This window comes from Lytechinus pictus, chromosome 12 (assembly GCF_037042905.1).
Source record: "Lytechinus pictus isolate F3 Inbred chromosome 12, Lp3.0, whole genome shotgun sequence".
NCBI classification, from domain to species: Eukaryota; Metazoa; Echinodermata; class Echinoidea; order Temnopleuroida; family Toxopneustidae; genus Lytechinus; species Lytechinus pictus.
In genome coordinates, this window is record NC_087256.1 from 18480264 (window position 1) to 18494855 (window position 14592).

The window sequence follows — 14592 nt, forward strand, 5'->3', positions numbered from 1 at the left end:
TTTTGCCTCCCTTCCCCCATCCACCCATCAAAGTTTCCTGGGGAGTGTTTCATCAACATTTTCATCCGACAAGTTGTCAGATCTGACATCTTTCTCTGATGTTGATTGGCTGAGAGGTACTGTTACTATGGTAACTGTCGGTTAAAATGGAACTTGTCGGATGAAACGTCCGACAAGTCCTTTCATGAAACGCCCCCCAGGTTACGCCCCTTGGGTAGTGGTTGCTGAAGATGACATGCAATGTAAAAAATAGAATTTTAGTCATGTATGATTTCTCTTTTGAATTCTTGATATGACTCCTCGGAGGTTCGAACCCACGACCTTGCATTCACGAGGCGGCCTATCTACCAAGTAATGCCTAATCTTGTTTTCTTCCTTCCTAGGATGCAAGTAGGTATAATGAGGAGAATCTTTGGCGTTTGAATGGGCTTTCCCCTGGCACTCTATATGGAATTCGGATGAGAGCCAAGATCGACATTCATGAGGCAAAGTATGGGCCCTGGTCTGAGAATGTTACGCAGCAAACACTGGAAGAAGGTAGTTATTATTAATCCTTAACTCCCATTCGTAACATATTACATGGGCGTACGTAGAGCGGGGGCTCTCTAAACCACCACCCCCTCCCGAATGACCCCTAATCCTAATCATTTAAGCTATTCTTACACATTAATTACTTTTTGAAAGAGACTTCGGAACTGAGCATTGAAACATCAAGTTTGTAAATAAAGTTATGTACTTTGTAATCGAATTATCATAATAATGGCGTAATGGAATAATTGATTAGTTTTACTAAGATGCAGGGGGTGAATACCCCCCCCCCCCTTCCCCATTGTGTCTTTTATGGAAGCATTTATAAAAATGGGGATAGAAGAAGTGAGAAGTGAAAAGGACAAGATAATGAGAGACTATAGAAACGAGACAGCTTTCGTCATGTAACGATAAACGATAGACGACCTTTTATAAAAACAAATAATAAAACTCACCATGAATGAACACTTGATATCAAACAACGAGAACTGCTTTTTAAGTCATCCACACCATATAAAAAAAAATCACACTGCCCCTGGATCTGCGCTGACTTCCATCAGGGCTCCGTAACACAAATAGCGATCAATCGCTAAGTGGACTGACCAATCAATATCAATGTTACACGCGCATTTCGTTTAAAACACTGACCAGGAACCAATCAGAAATGTTCTTTCATGTTTACTATCATCGCTAAGCTTTGTGATACGGGGCCCAAGTAAATATTTCTTTCTCTCCTATTTTCACTTTCAATTCCAGCACCAAGGGGACTAGTTGATGGTATCATATCGAAAAGCGAGAGGGTGGACAGTGACCCGTACAAAAGGAATGTTCGTTTGAGTTGGAAAGTAAGCAACAATATTTCTTTCCTGACTCTTTTTTTCTGGCTTAAATCAAATCATTGAATGTATGATAAACTTGAGGGCTTTTGTATTTTCTTCCTTGTAGTGTTTTGATTAAGTATTGTGTGTATTTATTGTAATTATGTATTTTTATACATGTATTTACGTTATAAAAGACCCCATGGAAGAGCAAGGGTATTTTGTAAAATACCGCTGAAATGGGCAATCCGTATTTTGTATGATTTGTTAAATTTCAACATGTATATTTCATTCTTGTTATATGAAAATAAATACAAACAAACAAGAGAGGATACAATTTCAAAAATTTAATAATTACACTTTAGGATACTAGAAATTGATTGTGATCTATATGAGTTTTGGTAAGGATTCGTAAAAGTCTTAAGAGATGCCATGCCTTTTGATATTGTCGAATGTTCATTCCAGGACAAAATTATTGACATGGTTATTTTTCCCCTGAGAGTGAATCATTCGTTCGTCTGCTTCTCCTTGGGTCTCTGAATTTCTCGAACAGAAAAATGCAGTTCTTTCTTGTCCTTTCTTTGTAAGACTATTGTGATCCCTAACAGCATGCATGAACATCACTGTGTTGAATAGATTAATCAAGGTTTTTTTTCATCAAATGTTCATTTCAAAACGAATATAATTATGGCATGATATTCCTTTTCCTAGGAATAATGATTAATTCTTAGAAGATAAATGTTCAGCCCCTTCCTGCGTATCTTTGGTCACTCATTCCCGTGACTTTTTTATATACGCCAGGTGGGTGTTTCATAAAGCTGTTCGTAAGCGACTTTAAGAACGACTGGTGAACCTTTCTTATGCGCTAAACCATCGCCAATGGTGTACCATTTACCAAAAGAAAGGATCATCAGTCGTTCTTAAAGTTGCTCTTATCTTACGAACAGCTTTATGAAACACCCACCAGAAATCATTAAAATCACTAGCACTTTCTATTCGCTTCGTATGCCAGACGTCATCTGCCTCTTTCTCTGTAAAATCTTACACACACTGTTCCCCTTGATGGGAGTGTTTAACAAAAATCTGTTAAGAGGAATTTTGAACATATCTTAGTTAGAATCTGATCTGAATCATTGTTTCTGCTCCTGTTGGTGATCATGTGGGTTGAAAGGGTATTTTTCCCCTTCAATTTTAGGGTCTTGGTGTGGATAGCAGTTCCGTTTCATCTCCTTCTTTGAGATACGGTGTTGTCATTCGATCGCTGCAGCGCAACTGGACAACTAATGGTACATCTATAACTATACCAGGTAAAAAAGATTCCGTTCACAGCAACATTGATGGGGTTGCTCGGGACGAAATTGTTTCTTCGTGGCTGATTGCCCATCAGGGAGACAATTCACCAAGGCAATTCAGTCATATTGTTTGAAATAAGAGAAGATAGCCGGTATTCTGGAACGATTGGTATGCTTGCTTAGTAAGGCTTTTATATTGGTATGCATACTAAATGAATTACCTCTTGACAAAGGCACGCTAGTTAGTAAGCATACTAAAATTAGCAAGCCGATCACTTACTAAAGTTTGTAACCCTTCGGGAATACCGCCTGATATCTAGATCTTGGGCCAAAGTTTCATTTATATCATTTCTGTAAAACTTATAGCGGATTTACTATCTTAACAGCAAACATAATTATTGTTCTATCAATTCGCCTAACAAGAAATCTTATCTTATCTTTGTTAGATCTGAACATGTTCTCAAAATGTTGTGGATCGATACATGCATTTAATAGTGGTGGCAACGGAGAGAGGGCGACATTTTGCATACCTGATAACAGTTCGGGTAAGTCTAGTCGGCGCTATATTTTAGGGGACCTGGGGGGCGTTTCATGAAAGGACTTGTCGGACGTTTTATCCGACAAGTCCCATTTTATCCGACAGTTACCATAGTAACAGTACCTCTCAGCCAATCAATATCAGAGAAAGATGTCAGATCTGACAACTTGTCGGATGAAAATGTTGATGAAACACTCCCCGGGAGGCGACCGTCCCTGCGACATTTCGATCATTTAGTTGTACCTAGACATTAAAAAGAAATAAAAATATACAGCGCGTCCTACACTAAGACATAGATTTCACATTAGTTAAATGTGTTTCTACTGTCAATTCACTTATGGTAAAAGTGGAATCTCGTCTTTTATGGGAGACCAAGTACAGCTTAGCAAATTGTCTATGCATGACAGATTAATCGTCTTTCTCAACATTGCGTGAGGTGTTCGTTTCATATTAGGTATAAAATATAGAGGAATAAGTGAGTTATTTGATGATGTAAGAAAAATTCATAACTCATTTGCATTGGAAGAAGAAAGGCATGAGAACCCTGGTTTCTGCTGGGACACATTGTAAACAAAGGAGGAGGAATAGGAGAAGAAAAAACGAGGAACGTATAAAAAGTATAAAAAAGAGGGATCAGGATTGTGTGACTCTAAATTATCCCTGTGATTCAATTGAACCAAAAGGACGACACCATTAGTTTGTCTTTACTTTATCAAAATACACTGGCGTCGATCCTGGCTAAAAAGATAAAGATAAAATATATTAGGGTATAATAAAGAGGGAAAATAATTGTCAGTTTCGAAGATCGACCCTCTTCAAAACATATTTCCAATGCATTGGGTAATTAGTCTGGAAGCGTATTAATGAAATTGCTTCTGTCTTTGCAAAATTATTTGTGGTATTTCTTCTCCTATGATGTAGGAGAAGAAGGTAGATTTGTTGCAAATCTCTAGGGAATATAACTAAATGATGTAAATATTGCATTATATGATTTACGTATCCGGTACAGTTCGATTATTGTTCGTCACAAGAGTTGATGGGTATAATGAAGGTGGGTATGGTTTATTGCCTTGAAAGGGTAACCTTGGTGATCAGAATAAATTTGAAATATTATATACACTACATGATAATGATAATCTCGCATCTCGATTCGTTTGATTTATTCATATACTACAAAACTTTAAGCAACATGTTGACAAAGTGACATGAAAACAAAGTGACGTCGCATTATACTGAAGACCAGTTTCCTTGTATGTCCCTCCATTTGTGGAGGGATCATTAATCTTTTTTAGCTTGTTAAGTGCCATAGAGTCGTTCTCGACTCGTGGTGACCCCACGGACAATTTTTATCCGTGCTCTTCTATACTGTGAAAGCATGCTCAGTTCTCTCAAATATTTTTTCGGTTTCTTTAGTAATTCCTTCTAGCCATCTCCTCATCTGCCTTTCTCTTCTCCTTCTGCCTCGTACCTTCCCAAGCATGATGTCCTGTTCCATACCTTAGGGTCCGATAGCTTCTTAGCCAAGTTCCAATAAAAACACGTTTTACAGACAAAGAATCTTAACTTTCTTTCAGTGCCACGAATTCCATCAGTGAATTTCACATCACATCCTACATCGATCCTTGTATCTATATATACGCCCAAACTACCGAATGGGGTCATCCGAAAGTACGAGATCAGATGGAAGGAAGATTGCTCGACCTGTTTGGACTCCTGGTCGAATATGACGTAAGAATTATAAATATAAATATATATATTTATACAGTGCGTCCCACAAAAAACGAAACCGAGATTTATCGATGATTTATCATAACTTAATCGCAAATACAATAGACAAATGACCTACCATTGTAAAGCGTAGAATCTCTTCTTTCATCTGAAATTACTTAGATTATTTCTTATTTCTCATTCACGCATGAGTGAGCAAAAACAATTTGAAAAGGGGATACCAAAAAGTCACTTGGCGGGCCGTATCTGTGTTTTAAAAAGAAAACCACATTTTTAAAAAGTTCAATATCTGCTCTTTAATTTGATACCTCAATTACAGAAAATGGTCAAGAAATAACAAAGTTCTGGTTATTTGAAATAAGGCTTGAATTTCAGTAATTTCATAAAATGAAGAGGTTTTACAGGCTAGCGTTCAAACTCACTCGACACTCCGTTTTGTTGACGATCAGCCATGCGTTAAGTCTTTTGTTACCGTGCGATAGCTTCTGTGGGAAACCGGTGAAAACACGTTTATTTAATGAAATTATGGAAATACAAGCATTGTATCGAGGGATCATAACTTTTTTACTACTTGACCATTTTCTGTGATTTAGGTATCAAAGAAAAGAGAAGATATTGAACTTTTTAGTCATGTGATTTTCTTTTTGAAATTCAGATACCCCCCGCTAAATGAGTTTTTGGCATCCTTTCTTCGAATTGTTTTTGCTCAATCATGCGTGAATGAGGAATAATCTTAGTAATACCAGATGAAAGAAGAGATTCTAAGCTTTACATTGGTAGGTCATTTGTCTATTTTATTTATGATTAAGTTATGATAAATCATCGCTAAATCTCGGTTTCGTTTTTTCTGGGACGCACTGTATATATATATATATATATGTATATATATATAAACATATTTAAATAAAAATAGATGCCAAAGCTGTTGTGCATGTATCATTTTTCAATATCCCACGGCCAATCTCAACAGCAGCATCTTAAGATAAACAACTACTCAAATAGGTCTTATTTCCCATGAGGCAGTATTTTGATCGCGTAGCCCCAAGATACTTTGCCCTCTATATTGAACATTTGATGCTACTCTTTTACTACATTTTGCCAAAAATATGTTTATCAATAAAAATCGAATGGCCATTATTACTTTCATTAAATAGTATTAATAGCCCCACTCAAACTTTCTTGGTTTTCATTTTGCAGTTTTAAACTTGATATTATATCTTAATCATTGCTCCTTTTGATTTCAAGTGTAACAAAAACTCTTTTTATTTTGTTCTTCCAGATTTAATGTCACAAGCAAGGATTGGTTAGCCCCTAACTCACTTATTGAGCAAGATATTTCACTCCTCCAGCCAAGTGCATGGTACATAATCGAGATAGAGGTATTCAACAAAGAAGGAAGTTCCAAACGTTCAAGGAGACTGAAGACCGGCCTTAATGGTACGTTGACTATCATTGTTATAATAGAGAGTTTCTGGAACGGGACGCAGAACGCTTTCAAGAACATAGAAAATGTATTGCCAAATGCCGCTCATGACAAAGAGCAACCAAGAAGTTTTTGTAGAAAATTGGTAATTAAAACAACAGTTTCGTCATGGACTATGGACAAATGACATATTTGCAAGTTTTCTTCAGCTCCGAAACTTAAAGCGAAACTGCTGTTCCGGTTCACCAATTTTCGACAAAGACCGTCCCAGCTGTCCATTGTGATTTGACTTGCATTTTCAATACACTCACTGTGTTCTTGAATTTGTTCTCGGCGCGAAAACTCCCTATATAAGTTAATCAATACTAAAGTACCCTTGATGGGTTTGACATAATTATTTGACATCTGTTTGTTCGAAAATTATTTCCCCCCCCCCAAAAAAAAAAAATATCACATGATTCAAAATTACTCCATGGGATCTTGCATGCTTAATGGAATGATATTCCAGATTGTAATGCTTATTTTTCAAATGAAATCCTATAGCTTGGTTAGAGTTGGTTGACGCATTCTCTTGTATTTGCGGAAGAAACAAGTATAGCCGCCATATTGTCTCGAAATACAAATCTAATTTGGTTGGCCGTACTCTCTTGATAAATGGTTGCCTTAGAGCCATCGAAGAATGCCGCTAACTTGATTATGAATCTTATCCTACCTCAATAGCACCTTCTGCGCCTCCGCGTAATGTCACGATCACCACTGTCAAAGATGAGCCAGAAGTTGTGGATATTACCTGGACTTCTGATGAAAGTGATGTTATGGTCTCTGGTTATCAAATACTTTATTGTGCTTTGGATGACGGTCACCACGGGCACAACACACATTGCAATGGTAAGCATAGTCAGTTACAATTACACCCTTCTATAGATTAACTCAGTTCTGAAAGAATTGTTAAAACAACTACATGGAAAAGTATACAGCGTAAAGACAAATGTTACCAGGGTCCAAAAGGTAAACATAGCTTGAAACCTTTGTCAGCCTTGACAGTAAATAAATACATACATCATGTACATTAGTACAAATTGTTAAGATAAAGAGGGGTTGGCCTTAGTGATGCAACAGAAAAGAGAGAAATTGGGTAGAGGAGAGGAGACTGAGAATAGCGTTTAAAGAGAATGGGAAGTAGTGAGCTATATACAAAGAACGTGTAAGCATATTCTAAGCATGCCATCTTCAAGATCTGACGCTGAAGCTTGTCCAAATGACTTGCTCAAAGACAATATGTAGGCATGGTGCCGTGCCGGGAATCGAAACCCGGACTATTATGTAGTCACGGTACCTCTACCATTGGCTGTTAGTGATCTTGCCTCCCCCCGCCGCCTGACTGCGATGTCTCCAATCCCTATACTATACAGATTCTGAGAAGATGATCAGGTTCAACAGGTCAGATGTTGGCGAACACAATCTAATCCGGATCAGTAGCTTGATCCCATTCACCAGGTATTCGTTCCGACTCCAGCCATTCAACGATGCTGGTCCTGGCCCGATCAGCGCTCCGGTTGTGATAAGAACGCTTCAAGGAGGTAATTTTCAGAATAGACCTTATGCAATGACGTCATCACGCAGCTGCTATTCTTAAAGGATGAAGCCATTGGCGCATCTCTGACAACTCCGTTTGCGTGTATTCCTCCACCCTCTGAGGGAGGGCGCTTTGAGTTTGACATCATAATTATGCATAAATCTAGAAGAATAGCCTTCACGACATCATTTATTAGCATGATGAGTGATAACTGATGGGGATTCTTCCAAAACCTTTTCGCAAGTTTGGGGAAAAGTTATGTCTATTGAACTTGAAGCTATGACTCCATAGTTCACATTTACGTTTTCCTAACGTTTTAGTTTGCTGCAGCCAGTAGAGTTACCAATTATTCGAGAAATTTTAATTTGTCTAACAGTCTGAAAATTTATATCTGATAATTTAAACATACTTTGCAATATAAGAAAATGAATATATACTAATGGGGAAAATACAATTACAAATACAACTTATTTTGTTTTTAACTGAGTGATTGAATTATCCTGGAACATAAAAGATGCAATTAATAATATTGCATAATTGATGAATGCATCTGTCAGTTCGTTCAAATCTTACAATCGTTTATAAAATGAAAAATACGTCTTTATCATGTTTATGCCAAATTGCCTCTTATACGGTATGACATTAACAAAATAAGATTGCATCCTTCTTACCATTGTGTATAGTCCCTTCTCCTCTGGAAGATGTGAACATGTCACTGACGTCATCATCCGGGTTTGTTGATTTCACGTGGTCAGAACCTCTACGACCAAACGGCGTAACCTACTACGAAATCAGCTACAATGGAAACTCGGTCCGAAGAAACACAACGTTCGTTCAGCTCAAGGTCTACGGTGATACTGTCTATGATGTTGGTGTAAGAGCATGTAGTACAGGGGGTTTGTGTAGTGCAGCGATCAAGAAGACATTCACAACCCCTATTGGTGGTAAGTTACTTGATAAGAATATATAAATTCTAAGCCTTCAAACATCTTTTAAATTTTATCCATCAGAATAAATAAAAGTTTATGTTTCCACTTACCATCTCTAGATGAAACTTTGCTCGTTTTTACTTTGTTGCCGTTAATGTTCTGTTCGCGGAGAAACAGTTTTTATGGGTCTTGATTCCTATACTTGTCTAGCCTTTGATAAGAATTTGCAAGGATGTCAAATTGTGACATAATATCCCCTGGGCCATAATAAAGTCTACTTTAAGCTTTTGGTGATCCCACTTGAAGTTTCCAGTCCTAAAGAGACTGGAACTTCGTTCTGGATACTATTTTTATTCAGCTGCTCGTATAGATTAGGCATAACTTAACGATCAACTGGAGCATGTTCTTTTGCTAAATGAGATACTCCAAGTTTTCCCTAGTGTTTTGGCAAAGTTGCACGGAATCGGGGATTTTTAACTTTCCTACATCAAAACTTTGATTTGATTTTGATGAGCAACTTACTGCAATGAGATGATGTTAATTGCTTTAAATATTGATATCACACCGGCTCGAATGTATAGATTATAAACTTTTAAAAATGGGCTGAACTCAGGTTGAACTAAGGTCTGTTCATGAATCATGCACCTGAAACTGCAATGCAATGAGTGCATCATATCTAAAGAATCCTCTTATTTTTTAGACAAAAACAACCAGATTCAGGTTTTTTTTTCAGGGTAAGAAATTTTCTAAAATTATACAAAGTCCTTGTAATAAAAATGTTGTTTTGTTTTTGAAAATTGATAATTAGATTGGGGGCACAGGCTCCCTGTACAGAGTGGAAGATAGACTTCAGTCTATGGAAGAGGTGCATGTAGTGGAGTAAGACGCGTAGTCCAGCGGAGCAACCGACAAAACAGAGACTAAATCTTTTTGGTCTAAAGCAAGAAGTGCTAAATGATGAAAGAACTAATGATCGCTTTCAAGAATATATGGGCTAATAGAATCTCATGTGAATCTATCTTTAAAATTAATTGAAGTTGTGAGTACCACTCCTTTCTTTAAACATGTTCTCAAAACTTTCTTTTCTTCCTGCAGCACCATCGTCGCCACATCTCGGAAAGATCATGCCAAGTGGACCAACAACGATTAAGGTCTACTGGGACCCACCGGAACACCCAAACGGTCCTATCAAAGAATACGTCATCAAGACACGCCCGTCATTGATAGCTAACCCGCAATTCGAAAATTTCAAAGTCGTAGATGTCGACCGGAGGGAGGACGACGTCCCGGTCGAATGCGGGGAGGAAGTCGGAGAAGACAAGGAGTTTCGGGTCGAAATCTTTGCTCGCACGTTAAACGTACATGGGTTAGAACTGGACGGTGAGAGTGATACTGGAACAATTGACATGTGCGGGGCGAAAAATCACGGTGAGTTGTGTTTTTATTTCAACCAAAGGATTATGTCAGACACCATGGCTTTTATATAGTAAGAGGACTAATAACTCCAGTGGTTGAAGTCCTATATTTGTATTCTGGTTATACTGGAAGTGGAAGAAACTGCATGGAAACCCGATTTTAAAATCTTGATATAAGTTGTACCATAGTTTGTCTCTTTTTTCACACTTTCGATGCTACCTTTCCTTCCGCTCTTGCTCTGTATATTTCCTCTCTCTCTTTTTCTCTCCACCCACATTGATTTCTTTCTTTTAACCCCCAGTCTCATTTTAATTTTGCCTATCCAGTACCAGATATGGTCTACATACTTCTCATCATTCCAGCACTCATCTTCGTTGTCCTGCTCTTCACAATCATCTACCGCCAGTGGTTTAAGGAGTCTCGAAAACTGAATATTTACCTCTCGGCCATTGCTAACGTTCGGAAGGTATGCTAATGTCTAAAGTGAATTGTTTTATGAAAAGGCAAAGATTGGTCATTCGTCATGGTAACCTCTACCATGAATTGTTCTTTCTTGTTCTGGGGTCTAGCCTTATGCAATTCATCAAAGGCAGGTTGATTTTGTTAAAATTTTCAAACGTATGAATTAGATTGGATTTGAATACCTTTCAACGTGATATCTGACTCAGCACTTACTCATCTTGGTTGGTCCAAGAAGGTTGAGTATCCCAGCGAAAATTAATAGTAGATAGATTGATCATTTCGTAATTCATCGAACACGGGGGACCTCCAAAATCCTTCATTGATAAAATTATTTCTCATTCGGGTTTTTTTTTTTGTCTCTGCAGAGGAGCAAGCGCCTCCAGCAATTACGCATCCCAAAGCCTATGGAGCCAGAACGTGAGACATTCGACATTATCAACCAGTGTCCATCCAATATTTACATCGAAGACAAACTACACAAAGACAAGGAACTCATTTATCACCTGCTGGTCACAGATGGGACAACCAAGAACGTGCCTTCTTCAAGGGGTTACACATGCATGACAAAGTACAAGTCGTGTTCGGTCTTATCAACACGTCCGGAGTCCGTGCGGCAGGATGTTTGTGACGCCATCAACGGCAAAGGCAGGTCGAGTGGTAGCAATGGTTACCTTCCGGTTGGACTCGGCGGTAGGATATCGAAGCTCACCGTCCCATGCGTCGAGTCACTGAGCAAAAAACTATTGTCGGTGCCGGCAAATTCTTACCTGACGCAATCTTTGCCGAGGATTGATGTATTGACAACCCCTTCCCCTTATCGAGACAAAAAGGATGTTGGATGGGAACATCGAGGTATGCGGACAATTGACAAACCGAAAGAGGTTGCAAAGAATCCACCAAAACCAATATATAGAACTGAGGATGTGTCTGTGTCTGATTATTGCACTCTAACAGAGTTATAGGAGAGACAAATAGCCCTCACAAGACTATTGACAATCGGGTATTAACAGTACTGTCTAAAGTTACCATTCTGAGTTTATACATGTATGTAGAGCATCGTGAAGTAAGCTGACAAGGTTATAGTTGGAAAGCGGACTGTGGTTCCGGACTTAACAAACACTATGAACCAATCATAGAAGTGTTACACAAATACGTCTTATGTATGTATTGACCTGTAACAGGATGCACGATACGATTCACGACCTTTAAGGAATCCAGTCTTATGTAACAGTCAGAATTACTAAAGCATCTTCATTCTCCAACGGGCCACAGACCGATTATTTAAGCTATTACGTTATTTCCAATGACATACCATCTGTCGGTATGGACTTGCTTTTGTTGTTGTGACTGCAATACTAATAGTGATTGAGTACATTTCCATAAGTGAAATGAGAACTGAGCTCCAACTGACAAATTCAAAACAATGTCAATAATCATGGAATGGCAGCGACGCCCCGAGCTTTGTCACCTAGAACCGTCTAATTTGAAATGTTACCTATATACGTTCTCACTTCACACAGTCATCGGCAATTTCGCCGCCAGGTGCCACCTTGTTCAGCGCTACACAGTAGCAATATGAGACAGGGACATCCTTGGGACACCTGTCCTTCGTTGTTACTAAACTTACATTGTGACCTTTCATTTGTGTAACGCAAAGAAAGATGGTATGGTCGTACCATTCAGCGGACCTTATAGGTACTTTTCGAGTGAACGTGACTCCACTAAATTGACGTAACGCAAGTAGGTCACATTAATCTACTTTGTGTTCACAAATCACACTATTCGAATCGATGGAGAGAAGCAACGAGAAACACTGGACAGGCTCAATATTGGCCACTGGTGCCTGACATATCAACTGGTTATGACAACAAAGTGGATTTCCTTCAAACCACAGCTTTCGCCAGGATCGTGGACAGACAGTGTGTGTTTGCGCATGCTTAGTGTATCGTTGTGCTTCACTGCGTCTCCGTATACCGCGTCATAAACGCAAAAAACGGGCTATTTTTACATATTTTTGGCGCGTCTATATTCGACCATTCTCTTTGTTGGCGAAGGCACCTTTTGTTCTCGTTCATGACAAATTATGACATCGCTTGCTTTCCATAGAAATTAATTCAAACCAACAGCTTTGCTTCGATTACAGTTGTAGCGTGTCCAAAAAAAGATAGAGACGAGAACCTGCAGCTAAGACAGGGTAGGATATCCAAAGTGCAATATAAATATGAAAATAAAATATGTACATAATTGAACTTTACATTTGTTTACAAGTAATTAAAATTCTGGCCAGCGTTAAAGGTGACATTTTTAATGATTGGCCTCTTCGTAGACACTATCAACAATGTCTTGGAAGATCGATTCAAATGCTTTAGTTTTGGATAAGTATATTTGAGAGACAATTTTTGCATTAATTCAGAAAGCAAACGAACAAAAAAAAATTATCTAAAAAAAAAATCAATACTTCATTTTGGTCACAAAGTGGGTAGCTTGTTCAGTATTCATCCGCTTATAATATAAGAGGAACAATGGTTATCGGTAGGAAATGAAACTGAAAAAATGGAAGTCCATTCGACCAGCAAAGTACGTGTGTATAATAGTGTAAACAATTTCTATTGACCAGTGCCTATAAACCTATAATTCGTTACTTTCATATTTTGATCATTATAATGTTAATATCAATAAAACGATCTAACGTGCTTTCACACTACCATAATTTTTGTATTATTATTCTAAATCCAATTCTTACCCAGTTTTTCTGTAAATTCCTATATGAGAACCATACTCTGAATTATATCACTCAGGAATACTTTCACACAAAATTTTGCACCATTTTTTGCCATAGTAATAATTTGAACATTTTATTTATAAATTGTGCATTTTACATTTTTGTTTTGATTTCTTCAATTCCATGTATATATGTATAATATTCTATTTATATTTTTTGTATGGTACACAATGTGCAGTCAAATAAGAAAAAAAAGAACGTATGGGATAAGTTATTAAAGTTCAACTTTTCATCTCATTCTTTGTTTCATATTGGCTTATCTGTAATGTTGTACACCTTTTCGCTGAATCAGAATATAATCAGGGGCGGTGCCAGTGTATTTGTATAAAGGGAGATCAAGACGACCTTAAAAAACGTTCTTTTTTCTCAGTTATATAACAGGTTACACGACCCATCTCGTTTCAAACTCTTTCTTCCCGCTTTTCCTCTTTACTTTCTCATTTTCTTCCTCTTTTCGTTTTTTTATCATTTCAAAATTTGTATCACGATTTTTGATGATAATGATGATCGCCCCTGGTTTCTCAATACTGATGATGTCGATGATGATATTGATGATAATGGTGGTGATTGTGTTAGTAATCCTGTGATAAGGGGCAAAATTCACTGTTTAGCACGAAAGAGTTGATCTCTAGATACAATTAACACACATTACCTATTCGCCCACAAAGTCATATATGTCATAGCAGATAACAGTAGAAAAAGATATGTTAAACACAAAAAAATCCAAAATCCAAGAATCATATTTTGCATCATATTTTAAAGAAATAAATTATTAACATGGGGCAAATGATAATGATAATATAACATATATTTTTGTCCATAATTCATTGCTTCTCGCTCACTAAATATTGATCCCGGTGAAGAGATGCTAACAACCTTTAAGAAGAGCTTCACTGTCTTAAATTCTGACCTTGCGTCATCGTCGCCCTCATCATCCTCCCCATATGGAAAACTAGCGGACAGAAGATCCTCGCTGCACGCGCGCACCCTTATAACACGCAGAATTCCCTTGCATTATACCCTTTTTTCACAAACAAATGTGTATCAAGGACAAGCGTTGATTCAGATAGAATTTCCGCCCCCCTGAAATGAATGGTAAC

General features: G+C 37.8%; 1 protein-coding gene across 1 annotated transcript in view; it reads left to right on the forward strand.

Annotated features, from left to right (window-relative positions):
* LOC129272998 (protein sidekick-2-like) overlaps window positions 1–14027 on the forward strand; it is a 59039-nt gene extending 45012 nt beyond the window's left edge. Inside the window, exons 4-15 of the mRNA XM_064107585.1 lie at window positions 384–537; window positions 1285–1373; window positions 2542–2653; window positions 3085–3183; window positions 4751–4904; window positions 6184–6341; window positions 7048–7215; window positions 7740–7907; window positions 8587–8847; window positions 9928–10260; window positions 10575–10714; window positions 11076–14027. Coding sequence (XP_063963655.1) covers window positions 459–537; window positions 1285–1373; window positions 2542–2653; window positions 3085–3183; window positions 4751–4904; window positions 6184–6341; window positions 7048–7215; window positions 7740–7907; window positions 8587–8847; window positions 9928–10260; window positions 10575–10714; window positions 11076–11672 — 2358 coding nt within the window. The 5' untranslated portion in view covers window positions 384–458 and the 3' untranslated portion in view covers window positions 11673–14027. The remainder of the gene's footprint in view (window positions 1–383; window positions 538–1284; window positions 1374–2541; window positions 2654–3084; window positions 3184–4750; window positions 4905–6183; window positions 6342–7047; window positions 7216–7739; window positions 7908–8586; window positions 8848–9927; window positions 10261–10574; window positions 10715–11075) is intronic.
* The last annotated feature ends 565 nt before the right edge of the window (window positions 14028–14592 follow it).